Source organism: Tenrec ecaudatus, chromosome 16 (genome assembly GCF_050624435.1).
Source record: "Tenrec ecaudatus isolate mTenEca1 chromosome 16, mTenEca1.hap1, whole genome shotgun sequence".
NCBI lineage: Eukaryota > Metazoa > Chordata > Mammalia > Afrosoricida > Tenrecidae > Tenrec > Tenrec ecaudatus.
This window is the reverse complement of record NC_134545.1, coordinates 30,329,286-30,349,214: the sequence shown is the minus strand read 5'-3', so window position 1 is coordinate 30,349,214 and position 19,929 is coordinate 30,329,286. Positions and strand designations below refer to the sequence as shown.

The following is a 19,929-nucleotide window of genomic DNA, read 5'->3' as shown; positions in this document are numbered from 1 at the left end:
ACATTAAAAAAAAACAACAAAAAAAAAGAAAGCAAGAAAACAATGCAAGAAAAAAAAGAGTATCTAGAAAAGGGTCCTGCAACCGAAAGGGGCAATAACTGAAATGAGAAATGCAACAGGAGGGCTCGCCCACAGATCCAGGCAGGCAGAAGAAAGAATCACAGAAATGGAGGGTAAGCTAGAGGGGGAAGGAACACCCCAAACGCATTCTGTAATACAAACATAAATAATAAGCCTGCGGCCGAACCCAAAGCCACTACAGAAAGAGAACACAGGGCAAGGTCTCGTATGAACACAGCTGCAAAGGTCCTCAGCAAATACTAGTGAACAAGAAGCAACAGCGTCTCCTAAGAGTCACACACGATGCTCAAGCGGGCCAGCAAGAGTACCGCGTTAGAAAAGCATCCATGTAACATGGACAGAACTGGGAAAGAAGTACATAATCCATGTAACACGAACAGAACTAAGAAAAGACATACATAATCCATGTAACACAAACAGAACTAGGGAAAAGAAATACAAAATCAATCCATGTAACACGAACAGAACTAAGAAAAGAAATACATTATCAATCCATGTAACACAAACAGAACTAGGGAAGAAATACATAATCATTTCTGTGGATGCAGAAAAAGCATTTGAAAAAACCTCACTCCCTTTCTTAATGAAAACCTTACAGAAGATTGGAATAAGAGGGAAATTCCCTCCGCATATTCAGGCCAACAACCAACATTATGTTTAATAGAGAAAGACTAAGAACTTTCCCCTTGAAATCAGGAACAAGACAAAGGTGTACATTTTCACTATTGTGTTAGGAATTCTAGGCAGAACAATAAGACAAGAAAGACATGGTATCCACATTGAGAAAAAAGCAAAATTATCTCCATTTGTGGGTCATAGGATCCTACATAAAAAAAAATCCCAAAGAGGTCATAAGGCCTCTTAAAACTAATAGAAGAATCTAGCAACGCTTCAGGGTCCAAGTGGTATAGGGAAAATCAATACTAGAAATAGAACACAATTTAACATTTAGTTTGTTAAAAATCCAAAATGTAACAGTCCCCTCCCCTACAGGAAACATTCCTTTGAAGCTTTTCATCAAGGGTGTCCAAGCTTGCTTCTGTAGTCCCAGCTGTAACCGTGATGTATTAATCTGCCCGCAATCATTCTTTCTTTCATAACAGTTTCCTTTGCCTTCCATGACCTTTTTAAGTCTGAATGTCTGCAAACCCTTGGACCTTGTGTTAATGGTCTCTCTCATTCGGATTATGTGTCTTTATCTTTGTCCTCTCTTTGTCCTGTTTGAGACTTAATAAATATTCTCCCTAAATTGTATTTGAGATTTGGAGCCTCCTCTTGTACCTTAAAGAAGACATTGCTGAAAGAGATTAAAGATGTAGGTAAGTGAAAGATGTTTAAATAAATAAAAACATGTTTCTTGTTCATGGATTGGAAGACTTAGTATTGTTAACATGTCATTATTACTCAAACAGATGTGTAGCTGCAATGAAATCTCCATTAAAAACCCCAACAACCTGCCTTACAGAGTAGAAACCCATCCTCAACACAGAATGGCAATCAAAACCAAACTCACAGCCAGTGAGCTGACGCCCACCTCAGTGCTCTGGGTGGGATTGGCCCTGTGGGTTTCCAAACACATAACCCTTTATGAGATGCTCAGGGTACAAGAGCCTCCATCTTGAATAGAATTTAAAGAGAACACTTATTAAGTCTTAGAAGCGACAAAGACAACCCAAAGATACAACAGATACATTGTTTAGTAGCTAGAGGCAGAACCCAGGGGTTGTCCCTTTACATGCCAACTCCGCCCCCCCAAACTCCCCACCTTACAGGCTAGAGGGAATGCACCAATTCAGGCCTTGGAGACAGGAAGCCAGCACAATTGGGAGGACCCCAATCTAGGCCAGGTGACCTTAATTCAGCCAATGGGGTCAACCAGTACTGTGGGCCATGCCTCCGAGCGGAGGGCCCTGAAAAAGTCAGAACCAGGGCCCAGCCCCCTCGTTTCCAGCGGCCCCTGCGGCTTCTCTGGCCTCAGGTCTCCACGTGCGGGTGTGAGGTGCCCTGAGGGGCTGTGTGAATCCTGACACTTCTGTCCTTTCTAAAAACCCACTTGGATCACAAACCAGGCTTTGGTGTGAATTCTTTCTTGTGGGAAGCCAAGGACGAGGCCTTCCTCCCCAAGAAACCTGAGGATTCACAATGGAGACCTGAGATAGAGTACTCGAAAGAGGGGGCGCTGTGGTGAGGAAACTCACAAAGGCCAATCATGCTTTTGTGACAGTTTCCTCCCTCGCACCCTATTTATCTCAAGTTGGAGTGGGAAGGAGATGGGAACAGAAAACGGGGGTGGAACCGGGGGTGTGGATGAGCGGTTTGCGCTGCTGTGTGGGAAACTGAGTACAGAAGGAGAATGCATGTGGGAAACTCCTCACAGTAAGGTATGAAAGAGCCTGGGAGGCAGACTCTGGTGGAGGAAGGCCTTCACGCTCGTCAGCTGGAGATGCAGCCCCGTCGCATTCTCCTGACGAAAAGTTATTCCCACAACGTCCCCCCATATGAATGACAATCTTAGATGCTTCTTACGAACGAACTCGGGGTTGCTGACTGCACACTGCCATCTAGAGCAACCAGACCCTATCGTCCGCCCACCCCCTTCTGACACTGACCACAGATTGCCCCCCTGGAGGAGAGCTCAGGGACACCTAAGGTCAAGCCAGCTCAGGGGCGAGCAAGGTGAAGCCACCATCTCAACTCTAGTGCGTGCCTTTCCTGTTACATACGTGCCTTCCTGTCATGTGCGTGCCCTACCTCCCCTCTTATTACATGTATCCTTCTAGTGCGTGCCCTTCCTGTTACATGTCCCTTCCTGTCATGTGTGTGCCTCTGCCTCCCCTCTTATTACATGTATCTTTCTAGTGCGTGCCCTTCCTGTTACATAAGTGCCTATTTTCATGTGTGTACCCTTACCTCCCTTCTTATTACATGTATCCTTCTAGTGCATGCCCTTCCTGTTACACATGTGTATGATGTGGCTTGCATGCCCAGTATTACATAAGCCTGTGGAGAATACCTTTGCTTTCTCTCTGGTCCCAGGCTCCACGGAAGAGGTGAGTTCGTGCACGCCTTGTCTGTTGTCCTTTCTTTCTTTCCTTTCAATTACACAACCACTCCTTAGGACCCTATTGGTTGTGAAGGCTGGTCCCCCACACTGGTGAATGTAGACTTAGTAATCGGAAATATAAACCTCCCCACCCAATTCACATTAAAAAACTCACTTAAAATTATTTGAAAAAAAAATTATTTGAAAAAATGGATAAAAAGCGTGGAGGGTCACTTCTGTTAATGTGAGCTGATACCAAGGGCTCAAGTAGAAAAAAAATGTTTTGAAAATGATGATGGCAACATATGTACAAATGTGCTTGATACAATGGATGGATGGATGGATGGATTCTGATAAGAGCTGTAAGAGCCCCTAATGAAATGATATAAAAAAAATAAAACAAGAGTTACCCTTGGAAACCTACAGCAGTAGTTGGACCCTGTCCTCTAGGTGTCAGGGGAGCCAGCCCCTAACAAACCATCACAGGTCCGGTAGGCGTAATCATACAGCGATAATAAGGAAAGATTAAGTCATAGAAAACTCAGGGGTCCTCAAACTTTTTAAATAGGGGGCCAGTTCACTGTCCCTCAGACCCGTTGGAGGGCCGGGCTATAGTTAAAAAAAAAAAAAAACTATGAACAAATTCCTATGCACACTGCACATATCTTATTTTGAAGTAAAAAAACAAACGGGGGAAAAAACACCCGACGGGCCGGATAAATGTCCTCAGTGCACCACATGTGTCCCGCGGGCCGTAGTTTGGTAATAAAAGAGATAGAATATAGATAACAGACAATAAAAGAGATAGAAGAGAGATTGAAATAAAGGAGTCAGACACATTTCATAGTAGCATGCTCACCTCAGCCCCGCTTGGTGGTCCACGTGAGGATGTGGAAGACGGGAAATGCAGGAGCAAGCAAGCCCGGTTTATTACTAACGATGTCTTTTGGGGGTGGGCAAGCCCCCTAATCACAGGTAAGGGCATACGTCACAGGAACGGGTTGTGCCATAGGTAATACGGTGACGAGAGGATGACCATCTAGGGGTATCCATGCAATAGGAAGGGGGGAATTGGGGGTACACATGTGACAAGATGGGTGGATCCTAGATATAGGGAGGCAGCCTAATTTTGGATGTCATGAGTAGGTTTGACCTGTTCTCTGGCTCTCCAGGGAAACAATTATCAGTAGGGTGTGAACCTACCTACAGTGGACCCGACTGATGGCAGAAAGCCTTCAGTGAGAAGTAATCCACTGTCCTTAATAGCAGGGAGTGGGCCCCACCTGTGGTGGGACCAGACAGTGGTCTGAAGGCTGAATGCATCTGACCTCCCACCATGTGCCTACAAATAGCCTCTAATGTTTGGCCTATCTTTGGGGGAGACAAAACTGGGGGAAAGTTTTTTATATCCCACACTCTGGGGGCGCTACAAGTCAGAATCAAATCAATAGTGGTACGCTGAGCGGATTTCAGCAGAGCTTCCAGACTGAGACAGACGAGGAAGGAAGGCCTGGCGATCGATTTCCAAAAATGAAGACAATGCTAACCCTACGGATCACAATGCTTCTGAAAAGATGTATAACCTTGGGAGTCCAGGGGGCCTGCTCCTCTGTCTCATATGAACTGGATTCCACTCAACAGCAAGCGTTGTTAGTTTTGGTTTGGGAGGATGGCTAAAGTGTGAGAACAGAACATTCTGTTGATGAGGATGTGGAGGAATCGGACCACTTACCCACTGTTGACAGGACTCCAAAATGGTACCGTCATTGTGGGAAAATAACCCTAAAATGAGAACTACCACATGACCCAGCACTTCTATTGCTAGGGGTTATGCCCCAAGACTTGAAAGCACACCACCGTTCACTGCAGCCCAAGCGGAGACAACCCCAATGCCCGTCCACAGACGACCCAGCCAGCAGGAGAAACAGCAGTGTGGATGGAGCTTGAGGACATTGTGCCTCGTGAAACAAGTCAACCACCAAAAGACAAATATTGGATGACCTCACTTATGCAAAGCCAGGAAAAGGCAAATGTCTAGGGATGAAAGTTCATTGGTTAGCAGGGGTGAGAGGGAGGGTGGGGGCAAGCAGGGGTTAATGGTGATGGGAAAGTTACAGTGATTAAAGGTAGGGGCTGCACGGCTGATTGCCGTCAATAAGCTGCAGACCCGCAGGAAGTTGAATTGGCAAACGTGTGAAAGATATATTTACAGCAACAACAAATGAGTCACTGCTGAGGCTACTTGTACAACCGAAGATCTCAGGATTTGGTTCTTGGTTTGGAGGTGAGGTTTGAGGTCATAGTATCCTGGAACACCTAGTTCGCTGTATTTGGTGTTTCCACTCTACCTCCTAGTTCACTGTCTAATGCCTGGGGTCTTAAAAGTTTGCAAGTCTAATCATTGGTCTGGATTCACCTGAAGGGAGAATACGGAAGAAGAAGAAGTGTGTGGCTAACTGCCTCCATGAACAACTGCCTCCTCCGCTATGAAACCAGAAGAACGAACTAGATGACGCTGGGTGAGCAAAGATTCCATTAAAAATCCTCATCAAAAGAGGGAAAGGTAGAACGAACTTTCAAATGATCAGACTCCAGACTTCTGGCACCGTGGAGGTTGGATAAATCCCTGAAACTATTACCCTGAGATAAACTATGAACCTGAAAGCCAAAATACCCCCTGAAGTCTTCTTAAATCCAAACAAGAGGTTATGTTAACAAGTTCAAAACAAAACAAAACAAAGCAGGTCTATCTTGAGCATTATGCTCTTCTAAGAATTACCTAGACGGGATCAAAGTGAGTCAATTCCAACTTAGAGCGACCCTACAGGGCAGAATAGAGTCGCCCCTGAGGGTTTCTGAGACTGTAACTCTTTCCGGAAGTAGAATGGTGGGTTTGAACTGCTGCCCTTTCAGGTAGCAGCGCAAGGCATAACCCACCACACCACCAGGGCGGCAACTCTAAAGACTGGAGCAGAACCTTAGAGAGCATTGAGGTTATGGTAAGGGGGGGAAAACAACTCGGAAAAAGCGAGTGAGAATGGTAGCAGAATTCAGACAATGTAATCAGTGTCACTGAAAGTAGAAACTATTGAATTGTTGTATGTTTTCCTTTTGTAGTCTCGACAGCAATGTAAGTTAACAAGATAACAATATTCTCAGAACAACACAACGATAATAAAACAACAGCATCAAAGAGATTTGAGAAAAAGAGAGTTGAGAAACTGACGGGTTGCTTTTTCCCTGAAGTGTCAGGAACCCAGAGCCCCAGTGTCACCGCGGCCGAGAGCTGGGCAGCTCAGCGAAAGGCCACATTTCAAAGCCGCCAGTCGCCCTCGGGGAGGACAGGGTGGTTCACTAGTGCACTGAGGGGACTGCAATACGTGTGCTGAATTAGACTGTGTAAGCGGGGTGCAATGTCAAACGAAGATCTGTTCTCTAAATGTCACCTAATTCACCAGGAAAAGATTAACATTTTTCTCTTTCACAACTGTGAGAACCCAGAGGGGCAGTTCTCCTCTGCCCCAAGGGTGTCTGTGCGTGACGGTCAGTCTGGCGACCAGAGGTTCTGGTTAGACAATGTAGAAGACAGAAACGCGACTCTGTTCTCTTCAATGGACAGAGCTGTAGTGTGCGCTGAGGCCATTTCATGTAACTTAATATTGGTCAGGGCCCAGTGGCAAAGAATCAATCCATACATTTGACCATGAGCATTTTTATAATTTGTGCTGCAGATAATACCATCAAGAGAGTGGGGGGAAAGACAGTGAAAAGAGAGCCTATCCAGTGAGAGGAACTATTAGCAAGTCATATGCTGCGATAGTTGATTGTGCCAGCCTGGCCGATAAACACAAGTAGGATTAACTGAAGGGCAGAGGGATAAATGGCTCGGTGAGCCTCACCTTGGTTGTTCTGTGCCTCAGTTTAAAGGGGTACACTACCTGTGGGATGCCTAGCCTGTGGACTGTGTCGCTGTAAGCTGAGGTCCCTTTAAGCCCACATGATTGGAATGTTCATCTCTGGAGCTGGGGACCGACAGTTGATGACAGTTGGGGACCTGTCTTGCTGTTTGCTGCCTGGGTATGTATAGCCCAGCTCTCTCTACAGAAGGGGACTGGCACCTGGCGGCTCTCAAAACTTGAAGGACTGCTAGTGTCTCACTGCTTTATAATTTAACGGTTAATTCATTGTATTATCTATCTGTATATTATTTAACGGTTTATTTCTTGAATTATAAATCTATCTTTATAAATATATTTATATATACTTACTAGCAATCTGGTTTGTCTCTCCAGAGAACCCTGTCCAATACATATGCCTTACAAGAGTCCAGTAGTCAGAATATAGAAAGAATTCTTACAATTCTATAACAAAAAGACAAAAACCCAAGTAAGATCAAGGCAAAAATTCTGACTAGACAATTCTGCAAAGACACGCGAATAAGTAGCCAATAAGCACATGAAAAGATGTTCCGCTCTGCTGGTCAGCTGGGAAGCGGAAATCAAAACCACGATGTGATGGCACTTTCCAAGCCCTTGGACGGTACAAAGACATAGACAGGACGGCCAGTGCTGGCGGAGGCCTGCATGCTGCTGATGGCACTGTAACGGTGCAGCTGTGGTGGCTGCTTCCCAAGAGAGGAAACTGGGTTAGCTTCTGACGCTGCAATTCCACTCCTGGGTGTGGTGCTATACACGAGGAGTCTCCCCACCACGGCTGGACAAAAGCTGCCGCAGCGCTCTCGGCAGGCACATTGTCCCGCTGCGGGCACCAAGCAGCTCCCTCTGACCTAGCGCACAGTGCTATCGCCTGAGAAGGTTCTCTCGTAAAAGCAGTTTCCCTCCAAGCTTGTTTTTCGTGATTTAAGAGAACAACGTGCGGCTGTGAAAGGTTGTTTCCTGCTTGGGGAAAAATGCTGCAGAAACTGTTGTGATGTTGAACACAGCTTACCAGGACAGCGCTATGGGAAAGCTCAAGTGTACGTATGAGTAGTTTTCTCGTTGCAAAAGAGGTGAAATGTTGATTGATGACAAACCTCGTCTGGACATCCATCAACTTCCCAAGCGGATGAAAACGCTGGCTCGTGGTGCATTTGGAGTTCATTTCACCAGGTCAGACTGTTAATCAAGCTTTCTACTTAGAGGTTCTGAAAAGATTGCAGAAGAGGGTGTGACCAAAAAGGCCTGATTTATGGCAGATGGGGGACTGGTTTTGCCATCATGACAGTGCACCTGCTCACACAGCCATCTCAGTGCTCCAGTTTTTGGCAAATAATAGCATGCTTCTCTAGCCCACACCCCTACTCACCTGACCTTGCTCTGTGCAACTCCTTTTGTTTCCACAAATGCAGAGGGACATGAAAGGACGGCGATTTGACAACACAGAAGAGGCGAAGAAAAAGACAAAGGAGGTGCTGTCAGTCATCCAAAGAGATGAGCTTGAAAAATGTTTCCAAGAATAAAACAGCACATTTGACAAATGTATAAAATGCAGTGGAGAGTATTTTGAAGGTGATAAGATTGTTTTGTAAAAAAAAATTAAATACATAGCTTTGAAAAAAATTCCCAGTTTTCTTTGGGTACCTCGTATCACTTAATATGATCTCTCTAGCCATGTATGGTCTCGTGACTCCCACACAATGATGGGGTTAGACTATGCAAGGTAGAAAGAAAATGTTTTGAAAATGCCGATGGCAACATATGTACAAACGTGCTTGACACATGGATATATGTATGGATTGTGATAGAGCTGTAAGAGTGCCCAATAAAATGATTTATTAAAATAAACATAAAGACTATAAAGGTGTTTGCGGTCCACCAAAGGGATTGGACCGCTTACTAACAATGCAAATAAAGTGCGTGGCATCCTTGTGGAGATGGGGGATTGGTCGGCTTTGCCATCCCACTAGGCTTTTAATGAGCCAATCCCAGAAGCTGAGAGGTGACCTCACTGTCATCAAGAACAGCCAGGAGTAGAGTCTATCTTTGGACCCAGGGCTCTGTGCTGAGAAACTCCCAGACCAAGGAGACAAAGAGAAATGGCTTTAACACCTGAAGCAGCAAGACCCAAGACAGCAAGAAGTCGTGCCAGAGAATGGGCAGCGGCAGCAGAACCAGAGGCTGATGCAGAAAGATGCCGCGGTCTCCCCTGACTTTAAAGCAAGGCAGCTGCAGTGGATGTGCCAGCCCACAGAGCGACAGAGCCGATGCCTGTGCACAGAAGGCTGGCTGGTGGAGCAGAGTACTTCTGGGCATGTATTGGAAGAATGAAAGAGCTTTGTAACACGCAGGCAAGACAGAGGCCAGGCTTCAGGACTGAAGCCAAGAGAGACGCCTGCCTGTGGGTAGAGCTGAGAACTGTATCCACAGGTGTACTAGCTACCTAATCTGGTGTCAACTTGCATAGGGGTGGAGTCTAGCCTGTCAATCAGGTCGCAGCTTGATGATCTCATTTGGAGGCTCGATGGAGATAAATACCTCCCTAGAGTCCAGATACAGAGAGGCTCTCTGCTTGGTCTTCCTGCGGACAAGACACATGGGGCTCAACTGATGGGACCAGAGCCCTGGAGCTGGAGGAGCCACATAGAGACCCACGCCAGTGCTGAGATGCTTCCACCGCCCCTGGATCCACAAGGCTTTCCACCCACAGGCCTGTGATCTTCCTGCATCCGACATCATTGCATGTGCTGCGTGAATCTGAAGTAGACTGATATTGGAAATATGGGCTAATATCGGACTTATGAACTTGATCTGGACCGGGCTGGGATGTTTTCTTAATATACACTTACTCTTGATATAAAGCTCGTTTATACACACGAGTCTCCCTGCATTTGTTTCTCTACTCTACCCGAACTAGCACAACCCTGCTCCTAAATTGTAACGCTGCCTCCCTAATCAAACTGCTAAGTGTGAGTACAATCTCCGAGTTCTGTGTGGCGTTGCAACGAGTTACCAAGCCAGCAGAACAGCAAAGAGTGCCATGGCTGGAGTCGTGATTGGTGACCAGTCTGGAGAGTAGAGCTATATGTCTGACCTCCACCTCGTGAGTAGGGACCGTGAGTCTCCGATCGAGCAGAGAGCCCAGCTCAAATGCCTCCATGCCCCATTGCTATGTCATGTAGTTTCATGAGAGAATTGAAAGCGTCGTCCACATGTAATATCGTACGGGATTGATCGTAGCGGCCCTACCCATCACGGCAGCTGCTAGAAAGACAGACGCAAGCCCGGGAGCCATCCGAGGTTGAATGGCAGATGGACATAGGATCCAGAGTGTTCTTCAGCAATGAGTAACCTTATAGGGACAGCTGGCTCTGTGCTGTCCACTCTGGCACCCGGTCTCCAACAGCCCCTTTCCTGGGGCAGCTCTGATGATCCAGTGTCACTCTAAACCCGACCCAACCCAACTCATTGTGATCCTAGAGAATGGAGTAGAACTGAGGTTGCGAATCCTTACCGGGACAGAAAGCCTCATCTTTCTCTAGAGAAGAAGGTGGTGGTTTCCAAATGTTGACCTTGGGATCTGTGGCCCAATGTGTAACCCACTATATTACCAGAATGCCTCTGTGTCACACTCTGCTAACCCCCAAATCAGGTGGGACCCTGTCCCCACCCCAGCAGGCCAACCCCCTCCACCTGCTACTCAGAGCTCAGTCTGTGGTTTTAAAACCCAATTGTTGAACATTCAAGAGGCCCAGTTTTGGTGTTAACGTCTGGTGAGCAGCCACCTAAGATGCAACTATTGATCTCTCCTCATCCAGAAGTAAAACGAGGGAAGAAATATGAGTATGCGTGGAAACAAGTTAGTCCAAAGGAGTAATGACCACGTGAACATCAGTCTCCATGACCCTGAGACCAGAAGAAGTAGATAGTGCCCGACTACCACTACCAAATGCTCCAAAAGGGATCCCATTAAAAGATCCTGGAACAGAGTGGGAGAAAATGTGGCCCAGACCTTAAAATCATAAAAAAGATCAAGTTTATAGGTCAGAGAGAGACAAATTAAACCCCGAAGACTATGGCCTTTGGTTATTCGTCAGGAACTGAACTCACCCCCATGGCTCAGTTTTCAGGTCTATAAGGGAGCAAGAGCCCCAGGGAGGGAGGCACCCACTTCTTCAGATCAAGGTGGCCACTTTGCCCAAGAACAAAGCTCAGCAGGGTTAGGAGAGAAGGAGGGCCGGCAAGAGGGAGCAAGTGGGATGTGTTAGGCAGAAATTGGAGTGGGTAGGGCAAGTGGAACAATACCCTGAGCAAGTGAAAAAACTCCAAGGACACTGCGACAAACCAAGCCTCCCCCTCCTCCTCGGTGCCCTTCCAAGCCCCAAAGCAGGCGGCTAACATTGCCATAATGTGAACTTTGTAGCTCAGTTCCCAGCTTTGCAGGCAGCCACAGCTCAATGGAAAGTTCCCCAGCTGCTCCCTCCTCAAGAGCCGGGCTATGAAACCCTTCACCTCTCTCCCAGAGAGCGCGACTTCTCTGGCCCCAAATCAGGGACCCAGGAACCTCGCCCGGGAGCGCTGAAATAAACCTTTAAAACTATCTCCTGCCGATCCCCTCACAGAGGGGTTCAGGAGAGGAGATGGGTCAGTCAGGGTGCGAGGTAGTACCGATGAAGAGCACAGCTTTCCCCCAGATCCTGGATGCTTCCTCCCCCCAACTACCATGATCCGAATTCTACCTTGCAGGGCTGGATAGGGCAGAGGCTGTACACTGGTACATATGAGGGCTGGAGGTACAGGGAATCCAGGGTGGATGGTGCCTTCAGGACCAAGGGTGTGAGGGGCGATGCTGGGAGAGTGGAGGGTGAGTGGGTTGGAAAGGGGGGACTGATTACAAGGATCCACATGTGACCTCCTCCCTGGGAGAGGGACAGCAGAGAAGTGGGGAAGGAAGACTCCGGATAGGGCAAGATATGACAAAATAACGATGTATAAATTACAAAGGGCACATGAGGGAGAGGGGAGCTGGGAGGGAGGGGGGAAAAAAGAGGACCTGATGCAAAGGGCTTAAGTGGAGAGCAAATGCTTTGAGAATGATTGGGGCGGGGAATGTATGGATATACTTTATACAATTGATGTATGTATATGTATGGATTGTGATAAGAGTTGTATGAGTCCCTAATAAAATGTAAAAAAAGAAAAGGGAAAAAAAAGAAAGAAAGAAAAGAAAATGATTAGGGCAAAGAATGTACAGATGTGCTTTATACAATTGATGTATGTATATGTATGGACTGTGATAAGAGTTGTATGAGCCCCTAATAAAACGTTTAAAAATTTTTTTTAAAAAACTATCTCCTGCCTTTGCCTTCTTTCTTTCCATCACCAACACTGTCTTACAGGATGAGGATGTTCCATGGTGGGAATGGCCATCAATGAGGAGAAACAAACCTTGTCCGAATGGTTGAATGGGAAACGGCTCTGCTCTGTCAACCTTTGCCCCATTCACAATCAAAGAGAGACACCAGCTTTCCGCCAGGACACCTGGCTTGCTCATCCCGGTCCTGCTTTCCTATCTCCACCCCTCCCATCTGCCCAGCATCCGCCTCCTTGTCCCACAGACGTCAGGGCCTCCTCTCAGAGCAGAGTCCTGGTTCAGTCCAGCCATCTCAGGAGGGGCTGAAAGCAAACTGTAAGGCCTTCTGGTCTGGCCTCTGGGTCAGCGTGACCCTGGCACACCCATTGTGCCCAGGCCCACATGGCTGAATGCCCAGTGGCAGCGCTAGAACATGCAGAGGCTGGATATGTGAGGGCGTGCCACGGGAGGAGGGTCACCGGGCAGCCTCACTGCCATCTTGAGCCTGAGTCAGAGGAGGAAGAGAGGGAGGGCCCATCCCCAAACAACTGAAAGCAGCATGGAAGCAGCGGGACGAGAGGGGTGTGAGTGAGAAGGGTGGATGAGCCGGGCAGACCCTGTGGCCTGAGGCTTCTGGTGGCTGAGTGAAGGGGAGGAACTCTTAGGAACGAAGAATTCTTGAGGAAGTCTTAAGAATTAAGTCGATAACATGCCACCCTGCAGGAGCCCTGGTGGTGTAGTGGTTACATTCTAGGCTGTGATCTGCAAGGTCAGCAGTTCAAAACCACCAGCCTTTTTAGGGAGAGAGACAGGGCTTTCTACTTCTGTTAACAGTTACAGTCTCAGAAATTTACAGGGCAGCTCCAGCCTGGTTAACAGGATGGCAGTGGGTCCTGGGCCATGCTGGCTGACTGCTGTGTAAACAGAGAACAGGAAATGCTGGCAGCAGGGAATGGAGTGGTGGCTGCTGGGACAACCTCTCAGAGGTGACAGGGCTCCTGGCTGGCTCTGAGAATGGACAGGCCACCCCTGCACCTACTCCATTGTCATGCAGGGAACATTCCCAGCAGGCTCTCTCTAGGCAATGTGCACAAGCATCTAGACTCTGCTGTGCCCTGGGGGTGAAGGATGCACACATACCTTCCTTGGCACAGGCCAGGCCGCCAGATCCCCCGCCAATCACCAGGAGGTCATAGTCTTGCTGCCCTGTGGTGGCCAAAGATAGGAAGTGAATAGAGGGGTAGGATGTGGAGCCCCAAGAACTTCCAGAGTGTACCCCATATACAACATAACAAAACACTGCCCCGTGGCCGGTCTTGACTAGGACTACTGTGAGCCAGAGAGCGTTCATTGGCTGGTTTGGGGAAGAAGACACCAGCCGGTTATTTCTTAGTGTGGAAGCTGTGCTGAAACCTGCTCAGCATCCCTGCAACATGGATGGGTGGTGGCTGCACTGGAACACGAACCCTCAGCTCCACATGGCAAGGGAAAACCCTACTGCTGTGCCACCCCTGCTTTGCCATCATTGTTGTCAGTGCCAGAGCTGGTCCCAACCCACAGTGACTCCATCACAACAAAAGGACTCAGCCCAGTCCTGCGCCATCCTCACAAGGGCTCCTGGGCTTGAGCCCATTGTTGCAGCCAGTGTGTCAATCCAGCTCAGCGAGGACCTTCTCTTTTTTGTGTCCCTCCACTCTACCAAGCCTGAGTCAATTCTGACTCATGCCAGCATGAAAGAACACAGCAGAACTGATCTATAAGACGCCTGAGGCTGTCAATACTTATAGAAGTCAACACTTTTTTTCTAATCATTTTATTGGGAACTCATGTAACTGTTATCACAATCCATCCATCCATCCATTGTGTCAGTACATTTGTTGCTATCATCATTTTCAAAACATTTTCTTTCTACTTGAGTCCTTGGTATCAGTTTCTCATTTTTCTCCCTTCTCTTCCCCACCCTCCCTCCCTCACGAACCCTTGATAATTTAAAATGTATTACTATTTTTTCATGTCTTACACTGACCAATGTCTCCCTTCACCCACTTTTCTGTTGTCCATTCACCTGGTGGGGCTTTAGATAGATGATTGTGATCAGTTTCCCCCTTTCTCTCCCTACATTCCCCTTACTCTCCTGGCACGGCAACTCTCAATATTGGTCCTAAGGGGTTTATCTGTCCTGGATTCTCTGTGTTTCCAGCTCTTATCTGTACAGGTGTACATGCTCTGGTCTAGCCAAATTTGTAAGGTAGAATTGGGGTCATGATGGGGGGGGGCATTAAAGAACTAGAGGAAAGTTGTATGTTTCATCGGTGCTATACTGCACCCTGACTGGCTCATCTCTTCCTTGTGACCCTTCTGTGAGGGGATGTCCAATTGTCTACAGATGGACTTGGGTCTCCACTCTGCACTCCCCCTCATTCACATCTATATGATTTTTTGTTCTGGGTCTTTGATGCCTGATACCTGATCCCATCAACACCTCATGATCACACAGGCTGGTGTGCTTCTTCCAAGTGGGCCTTGTTGCTTCTGAGTTAGATTGCTGCTTGTTTACCTGCAAGTCTTTAAGACCCCAGACACTATATCTTTTGATAGCCAGGCACCATCAGCTTTCTTCGCCACGTTTGCTCATGCACTAGCTTTGTCTTCACAGATTGTGTAGGGAAGGTGAGCATCAGGGAATGCTAGGTTAATAGAACACAGTGAGTAGAAGCCCAATGTCCATCTGCTAAACCTATACTAAATATTAAACCTATATTTAACACCAAACCTATACTAAATACTAAACCTATATTTAACACTAAACCTATATTTAACACCAAACCTATGAGTATATGTGCATAGATCTGTTTACCCATCGTGATAGTTTATTGTGCCAGCCTGGCCGATAAACACAAGTAGGATTAACTGAAGGGCAGAGGGATAAATGGCTCGGTGAGCCTCACCTTGGTTGTTCTGTGCCTCAGTTTAAAGGGGTACACTACCTGTGGGATGCCTAGCCTGTGGACTGTGTCGCTGTAAGTTGAGGTCCCTTTAAGCCCACACGATTGGAATGTTCATCTCTGGAGCTGGGGACCGACAGTTGATGACAGTTGGGGACCTGCCTTGCTGTTTGCTGCCTGGATATATATATAGCCCAGCTCTCTCTACAGAAGGGGACTGGCAACTGGTGGCTCTCAAGCCTTAGAGGACTGCCAGTGTCTCACTGCTTTATAATTTAACGGTTAATTCATTGTATTATCTATCTGTATATTATTTAACGGTCCATTTCTTGTATTATATATCTATCTTTATAAATATATTTATATATAATTACTAGCAATCTGGTTTGTCTCTCTAGAGAACCCTGTCCAACACACCCATTGTCATATAAATATATTTACATATGTACATACCTGTATTTAGACCTCTATAAATGCCCTTTGCCTTCTAATTCTCTCCTCTGTTTCCTTTTACTTTCCTCTTGTCTCACTATCATGTTCAGCCTTCATTTGGGTTTCAGTAATTCCTCTCGGTTACATTGCCCTTGAACAAACCCTACCAGGCCTCCTACACCCTCCTCAGCATCTATTTTAGATCACTTCTTGTTCCCTTGTCCCTGGGTTTGTCAACACCCACTTCCTTTCACCCCGCCTCCTCCTCTCCCATGTCCCCCCAGAACCATTGGTCCCATTGTTTTCGCCTCCAGATTATTTATTCAACCTATTTTATCTAGATAAACATGCAGAGATAATAATATGCACAAAAACAAGACAGAGGAAAACAAATGCAACATACTAGCATGAAGCAGGGAACCAATAGAGAGGTCTGAGGGGCTGGCCCCAATCCCAACTATGTGGACTGCCCCCCCCCCCACCTCCTCTCAGAAGAATTCACTTCAGAGGACAGCACAACCTACAGCTCAGGGAGAGGGACAGGTCTGATCAGAGCACACGGGAGCAAAGGAAGCCGGAGAAAGAGAGAGTGAAGCACATCCTGGCCCACCAAGCCTTGAGGATAATATTCCTCCTCCGAGCAGCCAATCCACAGAGAGGACCATGTGGCCAGCCCCACCACAAAACATGACATCCCTCACTGACCCATAGTGCTACAGGGGACAACACTGGAGACACAGTGCAGGAATTGTGCCCAATCAGACCCCACCACACTAAGGTGAAACACTAAAGACGTGCAACAGAACAGCAAGGGGAGCAGAGCAAGGAAGTTCCCGGGGAATACCAAAAATAGACTCTGGGACCAGGGTGTGGCACCCCATCAGACTCGACAGGAAAACACTCCTAAAGGCCAACAAACAGCCCTTGAACTAACTACAGACTTTTCTTTTTTGTTGTTGTAATTGTTGTCATTGGATTTTTGTTGTGGCTGTTTTGTTTTCTTTTGTTGCTTTGTTTTGCTCTGTCTTGTTTTTTGTGCATGTCATTATCTCTGCAGGTCTGTCCAAATACGATAGGCTGGATGAACAATGTGGAGGAGAAAACTACAAGACCAACGGTTCAGGGGGGGACATGGGAGAGGGGGAGGTGGGGGCAAAGGAAGTAGTGTTAACAAACCCAGGGACAAGGGAACAACTAGTGATCCAAATCAGTGGTGAGGAGGGTGTAGGAGGCCTGGTAGAGCATGATCAAGGGCAATGTAACTGAGAAGAATCACTGAAATCCAAATGAAGGCTGAGCATGATAGTGGGACAAGAGGAAAGTCAAAGGAAATAAAGGAAGGAACTAGGAGGCAAAGGGAATTTATAGAGGTCTAAATAAAGGCATGTACATACGTAAATATATTTACATGAGGATGGGGAAATAGATCTATGTGTATATATTTATAGGTTTAGTATTAAGGTAGCAGAAGGACATTGGGTCTCCACTCAAGTACTCCCTCAATGCAAGAATACTTTGTTCAATTAAACTGGCATTCCATGATGAACACCTTCCCGACAAGATCGCTAAAGACAAATGGGTACATAAGCAAATGTGGTGAAGAAAGCTGTTGGTGCCCGGCTATCAAAAGATATAGCATCTGGGGTCTTAAAAGCTTGAAAGTAAACAAGCGGCCATTTAGCTCAGAAGCAACAAGGCCCATGTGGAAGAAGCACACCAGCCTGTGTGATGACGAAGTGTTGAAGGGATGAGGTATCAGGCATCAAAGAACTAAAACTCAAATCATTGTGAATGAGGGGGAGAGCAGATTGGGGACCCAAGATCCATCTGTAGGCAACTGGACATCCCCTTACAGAAGAGTCACGGAGAGGAAACGAGGAGCCAGTCAGGGTACAGTGTAGCAACGATGAAACATACAACTTTCCTCTAGTTCCTAAATGCCCCCCCCCCACTATCATGATCCCAGTTCTACCTTACAAATCTGGCTAGACCAGAGAATGTACACTGGTACAGATAGGAACTGGAAACACAGGGAATCCAGGACAGATGACCCCTTCAGGACTAGTTCTGGGAGTGGCGATACTAGGAGTGGGGAGGGGGGGTGAAAAGGGGAACCGATTACAAGGATCTACATATAATCTCCTCCCTGGGGGATGGACAACATACAAGTGGGTGAAGGGAGACATCGGGCAGTGTAAGATATGACAAAATAATAATAATTTATAAATTATGAAGGGTTCATGAGAGAGGGGTTTAGCAGGGAGGGGAAAAATGAGGAGCTGATACCAAGGGCTCAAGTAGAAGGCAAATGTTTAGAGAATGATGATGACAACAAATGTACAAATGTGCTTGACACAATGGATGTATGTATGAATTGTGATAAGAGTTGTATGAACCCCCAATAAAAGGATTACATAATAATAATAAAAAGAAAGTAGGGAGGCCAGCATGCTGCTCTCCTAGGGGTCAAGGTGGGGGCTGGGGGGCAGTGCAGCTGTTGGGAGAGACAAAGTCACCTAGCTGGAGAGATGGGGGCGGGAGGCAGCCATGACCCTGAGCAGTAGGAGAGCTGGTTCCCATCCTGAATTCCTTCTAGGTTCCCATGGTGCTCCCCCACACATTCAGTGTCTTCCTGTACCTTTCCTGCCCTGGAGACACAGAGTAAGTGGGGGTGGGAAGAAATGGCAGGGATGGAGAAGGGGGAGGGATGAAGGAGGAAGATGAGGGATCAGGTGGGCTGAAGGAGGAGGGGTAGAGGGAAGGGAGACAGCAGGGTGAGGAAAGGCCATGATAGGGAGAGCAGGCATGTCCCTGGTGGCGGCGAGCTTATCAGCCTAAGCCAGCAGACCCAGGGTCAGGGACACCCAGCACCAGGAGTGACCTGCTCACATAGGGATGCAAAATGATTCCTTCACTCGGCTGCGCCGTGGTGCCCAATCCTACACTGACACACATGGGGTCACAATGGGTCGGAGGTGAATCAGCGGCAACTGGGGATGGCAGAAGGGAGTGGTGGGGGGACAGTTGTGACCAGGGTCTGGGTTATAAAACAAAAGCAAAGCAGGAGTCTCCCTTCCCGGGCGTCCGAGCTGGATGGGCAACAAGCTCTGGAAAAGGAGCCTCAGACACCTGCAGTCCCTGCCCAGCCCTACGTACCCTAGGCCGCAGCTCTGCAGGAACCTCAGACGGGGCAAAGGAGACCTCCCTCGCCCCTCCAGGAACCCGCTTGCACCTGAACCCCACAGCTGGCCCCACCCCCAGGGTCTGAGACACGCGCGCCCGCACCCTCAGCATGAAGGGCCACGGCTCAAAAGCAGGCCCGGTCCAAGGTTCCACCCTGGGATTTCCAACAAACTTAAACGGTTGCCCAGTAACTGGGAGGGCCTGAATTTGAGGCCAGTGAAGTAAGAGCTGACTTTGTCGCACACAGCACTAATCCCACGACTTTGCTGAGGGTGTCTCGCCCCTGCCTTCCATAGCAGACACCTGTCCTGCTCAGGCCCTCTGATGGAGCCCTTCTGTAGGCCTAGAGTCAGCGCCTCTGCCGGCTACCGCAGAGCAGTGGCTTATCTTGAGCAGTCCCCAGCCACACTGGTCACACCGCAATGTCCGTGTGCTAGATAACCAGTTGGGAGAGGCCAGAGATTGGCAGGTGGCTGGGAGGGCCCTGAAGAGGTCTGGTCACTGGCTTGCAGCCGGCCCACCCTCAGGCTGTGGTCTTGTTTCTAGTCTCTCTGGACGCCAGGGCCTGGCCAGGAGCACACCGGGGAGACAAAGGACAAGTGGGGGGGTGCAGCGCCCAGGTGAAGGCCAGCTGAAGAAGCTCCCTGTGCTGCCCCACCGGGTGCACCGGCCTACTACCCAGGTCCGGTTCTCCCGGCCTGCATGCTTTCCTGAGGGGGGGGCTGATTCTAATAGCAGTGACCCTGGCTCCAGAGCCACCTCAGCTGTCCCCCAGGGTGGGGATGGAGTGTTCTCCTGTCTCTGTAGATTCTGTGGGGCAACTACATGAGGAGGTTCCAGTCAGATGTTCCTATCTTTCTGCATCACCTGCAGCAAAGTTCTCATTGGGGGCATTTCCCAGCTGCCAGCACACCTTGACTGGGGCTGCAGGCCCAAAGGGTCATCCTGGCAAAGGTG

The 19,929-nt window shown here is 47.9% G+C and overlaps 1 protein-coding gene across 2 annotated transcripts in view; it reads right to left on the bottom strand.

Moving 5' to 3' along the window:
• The window catches only part of TXNRD2 (thioredoxin reductase 2), an 80,343-nt gene that overhangs the window by 58,152 nt on the left and 2,262 nt on the right, over positions 1-19,929 (bottom strand). Inside the window, exons 2-3 of one of the 2 annotated variants that reach the window (XM_075534951.1) lie at positions 13,553-13,618; positions 7,393-7,485 (exon numbers count right to left, since the gene is read on the bottom strand). In XM_075534951.1, coding sequence (XP_075391066.1) covers positions 7,393-7,435 — 43 coding nt within the window. In that variant the 5' untranslated portion in view covers positions 7,436-7,485; positions 13,553-13,618. The remainder of the gene's footprint in view (positions 1-7,392; positions 7,486-13,552; positions 13,619-19,929) is intronic. The other variant, XM_075534950.1, reaches the window with a different exon arrangement.